We start from the raw sequence: 12387 nt of genomic DNA, 5'->3' as shown, positions 1-12387 counted from the left end.
TCACGGTTTAAGAGCAGATTTGAAAATGGTTGTTCCCATTTTCCAAACTTCACGTTTTTTGAACGGTTTCTTAGGTTGTAATTTTTAACCGATTGTCAGATTATTGCAAATGATATGTCGTTGGATAGATATTGATTAATAGAAACTTTTTCATGCTGTATTTTTTTTCCAAATTCCGAACTGTTTAAAATTAATATCAGAAATACCCACAATCGGATGCAACGCCGACTCAGAACATTTTAAAATTGTCTCACTTAGATTGGTTAGGTCTAGCATGTCAGCACCCTAAACCATATCATTGCCAATTGCATGGGGTGGCGGTCAATTTGGGAAACCGGAGGCTGTACACACGATTTTCATGCATATGATTTCCGCCTAGAAAATGCAGACTAGTTGAACTACCCTGAATATGAGAGTGAACTTCTCAGGACATGCTGGTGAACTTCCTGACGGAGTATGTAAATTTTCGATTTTGCTTTCAGTTTTTGTGATGGTTTTCAAACTTTCGATCAGAATGATACAAATGATACATCGCTAGAAAGTTATGAAAAAAGTGCAAATTTTCATATAGAATATTACCAAAAAAAGTTATGGTTTAGGAGCAGTTCAAAATATACTAAAGTATGGAATTATCTAACTTCTCCGTTTTTTTTCTATTTCTCTTAGTGGACTTCGATGTTTTGTACTCCCTCAGTGCAATAATATAGCTATTTTTAAAATTATTTAGATACGTACTAAAAGGAGTGAATCAATATACTAAAAATAGACTAGATAAACACAAAAGTGAGTGAATCTTCAAAAGAGCAAAACGTCTTATAAAACAAAACGGAGGGAGTATATCAAACCGCGGAAGCCTAAACAATGAACTTCATTTGTTTTTTAACATTTATAGGAAAAGGATACATGTGCTTTACATTAGATATTTTCATATGAATCACATGGTACCATGATGCGTAGTACAAAGCGTAGACTGACATACGTACATACTACTAAACTTTCACACATATATAAAGTGAGCTTCCAGAAACAAATTCGACAAAAATCTTAATAATAAGGGATCTTCACATACATGCAAACCGAAGTTCCTAACAAATAAAGAGGAACTTCACAGAATAATTCGTTGAAACAAATAGCTAGCAGCATCACAAAATACAAAATATCAGTATACAAAACAAACTTCCAAAATAAAAATAAGCTAACTTCATATGGGGACGAGGTGAACTTCTTTTTCTATTTGAAGCCAGTGAACCGATTGATGCAAATATTCAATTACAGAGAGAATCAATTAGAGTGTGTTACAGAACTTTCTAGGCAAGAGCCAAAATAAAAATAAAAACTGAAGCTAACCACATCAGGTACTAGTTGTGCGCATATAGGATTGTCCGCTACTTGTAAAAATATGCAGTGTGCTGCCTCACCGTTGGTACGCTGCTGGGGGGCTGCTGCTGTGTAATGAGCCTGGACTCGTTGTTGTCTGTGAGCCGCCCCCGTTGTTTAAGGCCGAGAGCTTGGGATGGCAGCCATACCTTATGTTTCATTTCTATTTCAGTTCATCAATCCCAGGGGTAGCTCCCAACTGTTGTCATCACTTCCTGGAATAAAAAGCAGAACATGCTTGTATCAATATAGTGCCTTTGTGTACATAAAATAATATAAAGACTGACAATAAGACTCAAGACCATTCTGATTTTGTAGATGCAAACATATATAACAGCATGTAGAAAACGCCGCAGTACCCGTAGTTAACTTCTACGGAATAAAAATTGAACTTCCTATTCAATAGGCTTGGTTCGTTTTGTCATAAGAAACATACCTTGTGCTCAAGGGAGTCAGGAGCAAGCCATAGTGAACCCCCTGGAGGTGCTCCGTGAACTTCCATGGCCGCGCAAGCATAGCACCAGGACGTATGGTTCTGCAACTGAGCTAAAGGATTTTAGACCCGACGCTCGAAGTGGAGTGCAGGGAAACGCGAGTGGACTCCTCGACAGTTCATTGAGGACTCCTCGACATCAGCACATACATACTAGTAAGAATGAATCCCCAGTACATAAGTCGTGAACTATCCAGCAATGGTTTCTTTTAACACGGTGAACTGTCGTTAATGTTAATGTTCAGAAGGTACGTTTTATAATGAAAGTGAACTTCAGGGCAAGGAAATACTAAACTTCGTATCATGCATTTTGTACACATCATTTTTCATTTACACCAAAAGACTAAACTTCAAATTGTTACATTTTCTAATCCTATTTTATATGTCAATGCAAATATGTAATTAATAAATTCAAAAGAGTTAACGCAAATTTACCAACTTTTGTCAAGTCTGAACTCATTCACATATAGAATTATAGAAAATTGTCATATGATTGAATCAACCAGTTGCTTGGTTGCTCTGTTGCTTATCCATCCAAATATCCCACATAAGCATCTTTTAATCTGATGAAGAGAAAGAAAAGTACCAACACTTTGCGTGGCATCAACAACATGAATTAGTTTAGTAGCTACAGTAGAAGCACCTACAACCAGACAGGCCTCACAATCCTATATTGACTCCTGCTGCTTGAAAAATTGCTATTACTTAAAACTTTTCACACCAACAAATTAAGTTGAATACTGAAGAAACAAGTTAACTTCCCAATTTTGCCAACCCCCCGAATACAAAGTGAACTTTTCTGACATAAAGAATTGAACTTCTAGCGTGGGATTACTCTGTCCCTAATTTGGATCCATGAATCAATACTTTTTTTTGTTTCAATAGGTTTCAGAGTGAATACAAGAAATAAACCAACAGTATAAACACATTATAGGGTAGCAACAATGATGCGAAAAAACCAAGCAGGAGAGCGGTACTGTTGCGATGTTGGTTTACCTGCCTGAGGAAGGCTCCGATGGAGGATGTCGGCGGTGGCGAGTGAACTGTTGAGCTGGACGACATGAACTTCCCCTGCTGCTTCACATTTTTAACGAACCTGTGTAGATTAACAAATGAACTTCCTTTTTTACTTGTACAATAAACATAAATTCTTTTTCTGTAGGGTCAAATGGAATTGTTCCAACCAATAAGTAGTTTTGTATATAGAGAAAACATGAGAATACCAGCAAAGGTGAGCTAGTATTTTGCCACGTACATAGACATATCAACCCGAAAAACATGAGAATATTAATCAAGCACAGATCTGAACGACGTACATAAAGTGAACTGAAATACACATAAGTGAGCTCACTAAAACAAACTTCACGAAAATAAAAGGCGACATTTTGCCATGAGAATAGTGTGAACTTCTTTCTTTTAGTTAATGAACGACACATCAACAGTATATGTATCAAAAGTAAGATCCAACCAAGATCCAGACAATATGCATATTTTTCGAGGTGAAATCATGTATTGGAAATTGGAGAGTTCTGAAGTAGTAGAGAAAGAAGTCAACTAAAAACGATTCAAACTCTTGGGATTAAAAAAGTGAATGTCGTGACTGAAAAAAATAGTGAATCCCCATGCTGGCAGAACAGAACTTCTTAGACAAATAAACTGAACCAAATGGCTTCACTGCACATTGCCATGTGGACAAAACGAGCAGCAAAAGAATAAAAGGTGAACTTGTTCAGAGAACTATGTGAACTTCTTTTTCACTACCAGCTGCATCAACACATACACAATTATTCTCTACCCAATATGTCAATCTATGAGCGAAGCATAAGAAGAAATTAGCCTAGCTACTACAACAACGGCTGCTCCACGTACCTCTATACATGCCTCACGCTACTACACAATCTTACTACTTGTTTTCACTTGACATGGATAAGTATTGAGAGGAGGAGGCAGAGGAGCAGCAGTACCTGTGCTTTAGATTATAGGCTCGAATACAGAGCATCGGCGCACCTCCCCGCCCAACAACATCGGCGGCCCCTCTCCGACCTCCCATCGACCACCGCATGATGCATCTCGAAATCTGCCTCGTGCAGCTCACCGTGCAGCAGTTCAGAGGCAACGCATGAAGCCGGACTCTCTGCCCTGGAATGTTGACTTTTACATCAGCTTAATGTTTGTTTTACATATTTGAAAAGAACTGAAACCAAACTTCGTACATAAAAAATGTGAACTTCTGAATTTGTACGTAAATTATAAATTGCAGGAGAGAACTAGGATCTACGAATATTTTATGAAATATGATTCAACAATGATTTACCTAGCAAGCATTTACAATGTTTCTAAGGAATTTGAGCAGAAGTTGAGACTGGGACACCACACGAATTTGTAGTGGCAACACACTTGAGTCCCCATGAAAAAAGAAACAAGGTGATACATCTCTGAGTTTGGATACTCGCAATAACCTTTTAAAATTCAAAACAGGAGACAAAATAAAACAAACTGAATTTCCGAGATAAAATAAGTGAACTTCATGACAAGGAAATGCAAACTTTGTGAGAGTTCGCAACTGCATTCTATGATTTTTAACTAGACCCGACGGATATTATTTTTAACTAGACGTGCAGCATAGCAGGGGGCTGAGGCTGCCGGCAAAGTTCGGGAGGGCCAGACCGTCGGGGTCCTGAGCAGCGATGAGGAGCAGCACTAGGGCGAGGAGGCGGTTAGAGAAAAAAGTGAACTTCTATTCTTTTCCTATCAGCCACACATCAAAAACAGAAGCACGCATGAAACGAACCCCTCAAAATAAAAGAAGTGAATTTGCCAGTTTACACAAAGTGAACTGCGAATAAATCCAGAAAACATAGCAGGGAGGCTTTGAAGCTACAAATTCAAGGGAGGCTTTGAAGCTACAAAATCAAACATAAGGCAAAATTTTCAGCTTCTTTTATCAAACCAAAACGCCAATAATGAACTTCTCAAGGACACAAGAGTAAACCTCCAAATACAGATTTTGGCATATCATTGAGAGTTTACGTTTACCGATCATATCACTGGAGTGCAACATCTACTCAAATTCACAAGCATAAGAGACAAATTGAACTTATGAGGAAAATAAAGTTTAACTTCCACGCCTTCTTCGTTTCTTTAAACCACAAAGCAGAGAAAAATAACTCACTGAAAATAAAATACGAACTTGCCATTTGAACAATATGAACTTCTTTTTTCCTTCTATCGCAATTATAGTACTTCTTCAAATATAAGTTATCGCACACAACAATCATCTTTTTGTTGTCCAAATTGTTTATCTATGCATTTTGGAAATAAATGCTACAGAAGTCCATGAAAAAATTATCTCTCACACACATAGCAGGGGCTGTTTCAGTACAAGAAAAATTGCCCAACAAGCAGATTCTCAGAAGCAGCAACACGTCAGTTCAGTTAGTGCAGCAGACCTATTTTCAGTACCAGCAGCTTAGAAGAGGGGAATCAGTGTTGGAAGAAACTACCTGAGAGGCCTGATGATCTGTGCTCTACTCCTGATCGAGCTTGATTATCCATCTGCAACTGTGCAACCCAATGTGCTAAGCGAGTTCAGACCCGGAATTAAAGAAGTGCAGGGGAGGGGTAGTCTACTTGATGCCGTTCCTCTTGGAAGCTTGAAGCAGAGCCTGAAGGGTGAGGGTAAACTGATACAGGGTAATCCCTTCTTGCAAAACGGATGTGGACTCCATGGCCGCGCGTGGTTCAGGAGGGCGCCTGGGTCGCGGGATGCAGGGGACAGGTTGGGGCGCCGCCAGAGGTGTTGGATGCATGGGGTAGGAGGTGGACGGGGCTGGCGCGATGGACTACCCTGGCGGGTTGCATCATGGCTGGCCAGGTTAGTGTCTCGTCAGGGAAGAAGGCAGGCGGGATGTGGTGGTGTTGCCGAGGACGGAAGTCGCGCGGTGATGCAGGGATGCGGCCGGGGATGGAGGTGTCCTGGGGATGCGGGGCTGCGGCTGGGGATGGAGGTGGCGCTCGTCTCCATCTCCTCGGCGGCCGGGAGACGCGTGGTCTGCAGGGGATAAGGGCGGACGATCTCCTGGTCGCCGTCGCGTGGTCTGCAGGGGAAGGGCTCCTCGTGAGCTGCAAGGAAGGGGAGGGCGGCGCGCCAGATGCAGGGGATCAGAGCGGTGGCGCGCGAGCTGCAGGGGATGTGATGGGCGGCTCAAGCCCTGCAGGGGAGGGGATTCGCCTGCGCGCGAGCTGGGAGGAGGGGTGCCGCCGGGCTGGTAGGTTCGCGGGAGGCGGCGCCGGCGGAGGTGGGATTCGAGCGACGGATTGGTGGAGGATGGGGGCAGTACGGGGGCGCCTCGATGTTTTCGGGTGCGGGAGGTGGGGATCTACGGCCGGGGAAGTAGGCGGGCGCTGGGATGAGTGCTGCCGCCGGGAAGAAGGCGGGGCGGGAGCTGGGGCCGGCCGCCGGGAAGAAGGCGGGGCGGGAGCTGGGGGCGGGCCTGCGTGGTTTCCTGTCGGGAGTTCAGATAGAGGAGAAGTGTAGGTTGGTGTCGGTGGGTTTCCTCGGGCCGAACGGGTCGGGAGGTGGTTAGCAATAAGGTTCGAGAATAGCTATTCTAGAACCCTTTTAAGGGGGGTTCGAGAATAGAGAAACTCTATTAGATACCCTGGGAGCAGAATAAGTAATTCTGCACCCGGGTCGTTCAACCGAGCCAGCCTGACTCTGCTTCCGGTGCGGCTCACGCGGTGGCAGGCTCCACCCGATGTATTTTTTGGGGTTTATTACGTCGTCGGTTTTTCCTATCGTGCATTGCCCAGTCGACCGAGTTTCCACAAACCGCCGGCATACGATCCTCACAGCTCGACAGATCCGGCGACCACCGGCGACTCGCCGCTGATGCCCGGAGAATCCGTGCCCAAGCCCCCCCCCCCCCCACACCCCAACCACTTCCCCAGCCCCTTTCGACGACCCCAGTTCCGCCCCTCCCCCGCCGGCGGTCCCGAATTCCAGGCGGCGCTCGTGGAAAGTCCCGACGGGAGCTACGCGTGCGGCTCTTCCCGGTGGATTACGACGCACCACGAGCTACTGCACGGCGTTTTCCATGGAGAGCCTGCCGTCCCCGCGGTTCCTCTCCCCCATCCGGCAGGTACTCTTCCGCATTGCCGTCCCTGTTAGAGATGCAAGTACTCATCCCCCTCTCCCTCCCCGTCAGCTCTGGGCAAAATAATTTTCGAGGTGGCTCACGTATCCTCTTGCAGGGAACGAGCGGGTGGCGTACCAGGCCGCGCGAACACGCTCGAACATGGTGGATCCTTTAGGTGCGTTCCCGATCTGCAGCACTAGCCTATGCAGCACCACGTTTCCTTCCCTTGTTTGTTGGATACAGTTAGCAGCCATTTTTTTATTCTTCCAGAGCAAAAAAGTGGTAATCTGCAAGTGGCATGATCAGTATTAGATTGACAGTTCGGTCTTTGCGTTGGGCTCTTATCTTGCTCTGCTCAACTATGGGATAAGAATACTTGATCTTGCTAGAGTGAGATCCATGTATGTTGACACTAAACCTTTATAGCCTTCTGTATCTGTAGATTATTATACATGGATCTGCTCTTGTATCAGTTCAGTTTATTAGCATATGAAAAGTGAGCAAATTCTATATCCTTTTGTTAACAGGAACGCCCTGTGTGTATGCAATATTCTGAAAATTCTTTTCTGTAAATGTCTTCACAGATTGAGCATTTTTGTTTCTTCTTTTCTATGTAGAAGTCTATGCCAGACACTGCCACGGTGCTGTTGTGGTCGGCGAGAAGTGTCGCCGGCATGAGCAGTGAGTGGACTCCACCGCGTCGTGAGCGGGTCCGTGGCTTGGGGCTTGCCACTTGGCCTCGTCCGCCAGCAGCACTGAGGCTTCGCAGCGGGCCAGCATCGGGTGGGCTTCTCGCCGTTCTCGGCAGGCGGTAGGCGGCGTGTAGGTGCGCCGGTCGTCCTCAACGTCAGATTACTGGCGCGATTTTTCTTGCTGCCGGCGGCGGTCTGCGGCCATGGTTTGGATCTTCCTCATCGGTGTGTTTCAGTACTCTTTTCCTTTCCATCAATTTTGTTCAGCAGTTTCTGTAGCCTTGTGGTGAATTGGATAGTAGAGGTTAGTTTAGTCTGTCCGGCACCAACGTCGAGCAGTGGAGAAGCAGTAGTAATTTCCTGGGCCAGTCCCCAACCAAGTTTGTTGAAGATAAGCAGTGTAGCATATTTTGATTTGTTTCCAAAATTGTTTTGTATTTTTCCTGGATTTGTAAGAGGGCAAATTAGGCTGCGAGCAGGCATTAGTGCTCCAGCAATGACCCTAAGATCCAATACTATTTTGTTTGTATCTGTTTGCATTTTCCACAGCAATTGTTTTGCATAAGTGAGTACGTCACACGCGGCTATTATGAAGTTGCATCCTATGTGGTGCGTGCTAGTCGGTGTCATAATTCTGTTATGTCCCATGCGGAATTTCATATGTTGTAACTTTGCATGCAAATCTAGTTACGCCAGGTTTACATCGTGAGTTTGTGCAAAAGAAAAAAAGTTTACATCGTGGGCAGACGCGGTCTGGTGGTTGCGCGGGCTGATCTCTTGGGAGAAGTAATCTTATGTCAGCATGGGATATTTCTTACGACGCTTTGCTACGTGCGCACGAGCCGGTCGAACGCTCCGTGCAGGATGGATGGATCGGCTGGTGCCTACGCCGGTCCAGGTGCAGAATAATATTCTGCCCCCGGGAGTCAAATAGCGCGTCTATATATATATATATATATATAGACAAAAGCTTTCGTATGTAATCAAACTGCAGCGCTAGCTATCGTTACCGTCTACTTATGTGCCAAGATCCGTGCAACGAATAGACAAATCCTTTTGATTCTTATTTAGTGGTCTGAAGCGACAGAGTCAGACTTCTGTCCAGCCAGTCTGGGTGCTCAGCCGTTGGCCTAGTCTGTTTCTCAGTGGAGCCGTTAGGCTTGTCCTATTCCGCCGTATTTTTCTGGCCTGCAGATACCCTCTGCATCGCGACGCTTGCTTTCTTGTTCTCTCAGCGGCCACCCTCCCCTCTTCCATGCCTCCGTCCCCTCCATGTCCCATTCATCCCTGCCCATCCCGGCGGCCGGCGGCGCACCGCAGTTTCTTGCATCGCGCCGTTTCTGGTGGCGGCCTCCCCTCTCCTTCATCTCGAGAGTCTGGTGGCATCCACCCCCTCTCCCGGCGTCCACCATGCATCTCGAGGATTCACCGGGTTTCCGGCCGGATATCCCGTGACCCGCTGCTCCACTTTCTCCCAGATCCAATCCCTTCGCCTCCTACTGGTTTCCGACCGGATCTCCCGTACCTCCCAGCGATGCCCTCCCCTCCACCCGTCGTCTCCGTCCGCCCAAGCCAGTATGATAGGGAGATGCTCACCGTCGATTTCGATGGCGAGGTATGCCGGGAGGCGGGGTGGTCTGGTCATTGTGCAGGGGAAGGTGAGCCACGGGTCCGGGCCGGCGAGGAAGAACCCATGGCGGGGAACCGGCGACGGAGCTAAGGCCGGAGGTGCGCCTGTCTACTGCCCCATGGACGGTGGCGTCCAGAAGAAACACAGGTTATTTCTGAAAATCTATGGGAAGGATCGTGTTCTTGCTCTGATTTAGCTTTTCTATACTGGCCCAAAGCCTAGTGATTTTTACTCGAAGGAGCATCTGCTGGGTGTTTGTCTTTTTTGTTGCCTGGTAGATATTTATGCTAACAAATGAGCTTTTTCTCTAATACAATTCCTCGGTGTGACTGCGTACTGATTTGTTTCCCGTTCATGACTTGTTTGTGTGCACATCAGGTGATTGAGTTTCACTGATTTCAATCACTATTCCAGTTTAGCTTTAGCGTAGAGCAGCCTAAGAATTTGCCCAAGTTTGCTTGCCCTGGCTGTGAATTCTTGCACAGTATGTGTTTGTTGCTAAGCTTCTAAGAATTTCGCTTTCATTACCAGACTTCTCTTTCGGTTTGCAAGGTCCAGTGACTAATTTAGATTCACAACTTTGGAGCTAGCTACAGTAGGGCCGATGCATCCAGGAAAGATAGAACTAATATTTCATGGAAGGAGCCTAGTGTTTCTCTGCTCTCTTTCTACTATGTGTTAATCGACATATTAGGATTACTGGATCTTCTAACAATTACTCTAAGAGTGATCAGTTCAGATAGATGGTTCATTAGGTACAATGGCATGTTTGTTTTGCATGCCTCACTAGACACTTCGGTTTGAATTCATGGCATTTCTGTTGTAGGGAACATGTATACCCAAATATTCCCCATTTGAAATATTCTGTTCCACTGGCATTTTTGTTGGTAAATTTCTATTGTGTTTACTCAAGTTCATGGTTTGTCTTGACTGGAATAATAAACTGTCTTGCTCTGCCTAGTTTTTGTGTTAATATCCTGAGTGCCAAAGTGCCAAGGGCCTTGGTTATTTGTTATATTACCTGCAAGTCAACTGAACCGTGTGAAGTCTCATGTGTTATTTCAGAAGTTTCGACGAGACCCAGCCCACGGGGACGCTTTCGATGAGGCTCAGTTGCGGCTCGCCACGCTCAACGATGTTGATCTTGGTCCACTTTAACGATGTCTTGCTCTGCCCCATCTCGTCCGATATCATGAGGGAATCGTCCTTGCGTCCGGCAAGGTAATGTTCCCGTCCCTGCGGTTTCCATTCCTCATCCCGTTGGTGGTCAAATCCAGTGCTTCCCCATCTGTAGTTTGGTTTGATGGAATTCACTGTTGAAACAACTAGATCTTTTAGTTTTCTTGTGACATCAAGCTTCAAAAGTTAATTTGTGGTGCCGGATATTTATGAAAGGCCAACGACTTGTGACATCAAGCCTCCGATTTGTGAGATAATTGGTAAATTTCTATTGTGTTTACTCAAGTTCATGGTTTGTCTTGACTGGAATAATAAACTGTCTTGCTCTGCCTAGTTTTTGTGTTAATATCCTGAGTGCCAAAGTGCCAAGGGCCTTGGTTATTTGTTATATTACCTGCAAGTCAACTGAACCGTGTGAAGTCTCATGTGTTATTTCAGAAGTTTCGACGAGACCCAGCCCACGGGGACGCTTTCGATGAGGCTCAGTTGCGGCTCGCCACGCTCAACGATGTTGATCTTGGTCCACTTTAACGATGTCTTGCTCTGCCCCATCTCGTCCGATATCATGAGGGAATCGTCCTTGCGTCCGGCAAGGTAATGTTCCCGTCCCTGCGGTTTCCATTCCTCATCCCGTTGGTGGTCAAATCCAGTGCTTCCCCATCTGTAGTTTGGTTTGATGGAATTCACTGTTGAAACAACTAGATCTTTTAGTTTTCTTGCTCCTTCACAATCAGCAGTCCTTGGAATTGCAGGGCTTTCATGGAACCACATCTTCCAGCTTTGAATTAAAAGAGTCCACATATATAGGTGGTGACATAGCTTGCGCAATGTTTTCACATATGATCTGTACAATGTTGAGTTAGGAAGGGACCAATGAACTAGAAATACGCGTTTCACAAATCCTCTTAGATTACTTAGTTGAACTATATGTGTTGCCTGACTATGTGCATGTTATGTGGAAACATCTACTGCAAGTAACCTGCAACATATTTGTGTAGAAATTGTTAGTCATAGACCTCTGCAATAGGTGCATCATGAACAACATTTTCCTTTTCTGATGAGGGTCACCTTGTAGACTCGACAGTCTCTAGAACGACTTACATTGTGAACCAGAAGTTCTTAACCTTCTTATCCTTTGTTGTTGAATGCAGTATCGCTATTCTTTAGCCCTAGCAAAAAAGAAGCCCTTCAAGGCTGGTGGTGACCCAGGCAACCAAATGGATAAGATCGACAAAATAATTGAGAAGCTGAAGTGAGGCAGTTAGCACTCATAATCCGCAAACATGCTATGGGTCCGTTACCTTGTATGTTTTGTAATAGCATCTCTGAATGTACATTTGTTATGAAACTGAAGTGACACATATACTGTTTATATTCCTATATTATACTCGAACAAACACTAGATTCATTACCACTCTTACTGCAACAACTTTACTGTAATGCTAACTATCTGCAAGACACTTCGAGATATGATATATACGTAAGAGTGACTGCAGGATTCGACAATGGATTTGTCTTCCTCAGTCTCTTCGAACTTTTGATCAGCCAGTAGTACTAGTATCCATATCTATACAAGTATGTGGTGAACATGTTCACAGATTCATCCGCATACCTAATTAACTATGCAGCAACTGTGTAAGTTTGCTGTTTTCTGTAAGGAATGTGAGAATCCTTCTAAGTTAAAGCAGTGATGATATACCGAGCATCCTTGTATCTGTCCCGTGTGGATTTTGACCTGTCAACGCTCTCACTTCATGCAAAATCTACCAAATGCAAACAGCTAAAGCTGAAATTGCTGGACAGGTGATTATCAGAAATTGCTGAAATTGCTATGACTTCCAACATCAAACCGCCGATTTGCAAGTTTGATACGTATTT

The 12387-nt window shown here is 44.8% G+C and overlaps 2 protein-coding genes and 2 long non-coding RNA genes across 4 annotated transcripts; 2 read left to right on the top strand and 2 right to left on the bottom strand.

Annotated features, from left to right (window-relative positions):
* Window positions 1-1182: 1182 nt before the first annotated feature.
* On the bottom strand, window positions 1183-1891 carry LOC124651182. The gene is made up of 2 exons (XR_006987301.1): window positions 1814-1891; window positions 1183-1592 (listed from the first exon to the last, which is right to left on the bottom strand). It is a non-coding gene; the product is annotated as an uncharacterized LOC124651182 (long non-coding RNA).
* A 423-nt stretch (window positions 1892-2314) lies between these two features.
* Window positions 2315-5557, bottom strand: LOC124656071. Its single transcript, XM_047194877.1, has 4 exons — window positions 5374-5557; window positions 3835-4009; window positions 2867-2966; window positions 2315-2320 (listed from the first exon to the last, which is right to left on the bottom strand). The coding sequence occupies exons 1-4, from the start codon at window positions 5423-5425 to the stop codon at window positions 2315-2317; spliced, it is 333 nt and encodes a 110-aa protein (XP_047050833.1). The 5' UTR covers window positions 5426-5557.
* Window positions 5558-6935: 1378 nt separating this feature from the next.
* LOC124651539 lies at window positions 6936-7786 on the top strand. Its single transcript, XR_006987437.1, has 3 exons — window positions 6936-7011; window positions 7124-7183; window positions 7626-7786. It is a non-coding gene; the product is annotated as an uncharacterized LOC124651539 (long non-coding RNA).
* Window positions 7787-9396: 1610 nt separating this feature from the next.
* Window positions 9397-12114, top strand: LOC124655116. Its single transcript, XM_047194074.1, has 4 exons — window positions 9397-9477; window positions 10396-10551; window positions 10948-11103; window positions 11661-12114. The coding sequence occupies exons 1-4, from the start codon at window positions 9449-9451 to the stop codon at window positions 11674-11676; spliced, it is 357 nt and encodes a 118-aa protein (XP_047050030.1). The 5' UTR covers window positions 9397-9448; the 3' UTR covers window positions 11677-12114.
* Window positions 12115-12387: the final 273 nt, after the last annotated feature.

This window comes from Lolium rigidum, chromosome 5 (genome assembly GCF_022539505.1).
Source record: "Lolium rigidum isolate FL_2022 chromosome 5, APGP_CSIRO_Lrig_0.1, whole genome shotgun sequence".
Lineage (NCBI taxonomy): Eukaryota > Viridiplantae > Streptophyta > Magnoliopsida > Poales > Poaceae > Lolium > Lolium rigidum.
The sequence above is the reverse complement of the archived record's forward strand: the minus strand, read 5'-3'. Positions and strand labels throughout refer to the sequence as shown.

What these genes read in the sequence shown, in the direction of transcription:
- LOC124656071 (XM_047194877.1), bottom strand. Translation starts at nt 5,425, where the DNA reads ATGGATAATCAAGCTCGATCAGGAGTAGAGCACAGATCATCAGGCCTC. An exon ending in CAGATCATCAGGCCTCTCAG is followed by an intron (nt 4,010 to 5,373) that starts GTAGTTTCTTCC and finishes TCAACATTCCAG; the next exon opens with GGCAGAGAGTCCGGCTTCAT. An exon ending in GCCTATAATCTAAAGCACAG is followed by an intron (nt 2,967 to 3,834) that starts GTACTGCTGCTC and finishes TAATCTACACAG; the next exon opens with GTTCGTTAAAAATGTGAAGC.
- LOC124655116 (XM_047194074.1), top strand. Translation starts at nt 9,449, where the DNA reads ATGGACGGTGGCGTCCAGAAGAAACACAG. An exon ending in GGCGTCCAGAAGAAACACAG is followed by an intron (nt 9,478 to 10,395) that starts GTTATTTCTGAA and finishes GTGTTATTTCAG; the next exon opens with AAGTTTCGACGAGACCCAGC. An exon ending in TCGTCCTTGCGTCCGGCAAG is followed by an intron (nt 10,552 to 10,947) that starts GTAATGTTCCCG and finishes GTGTTATTTCAG; the next exon opens with AAGTTTCGACGAGACCCAGC.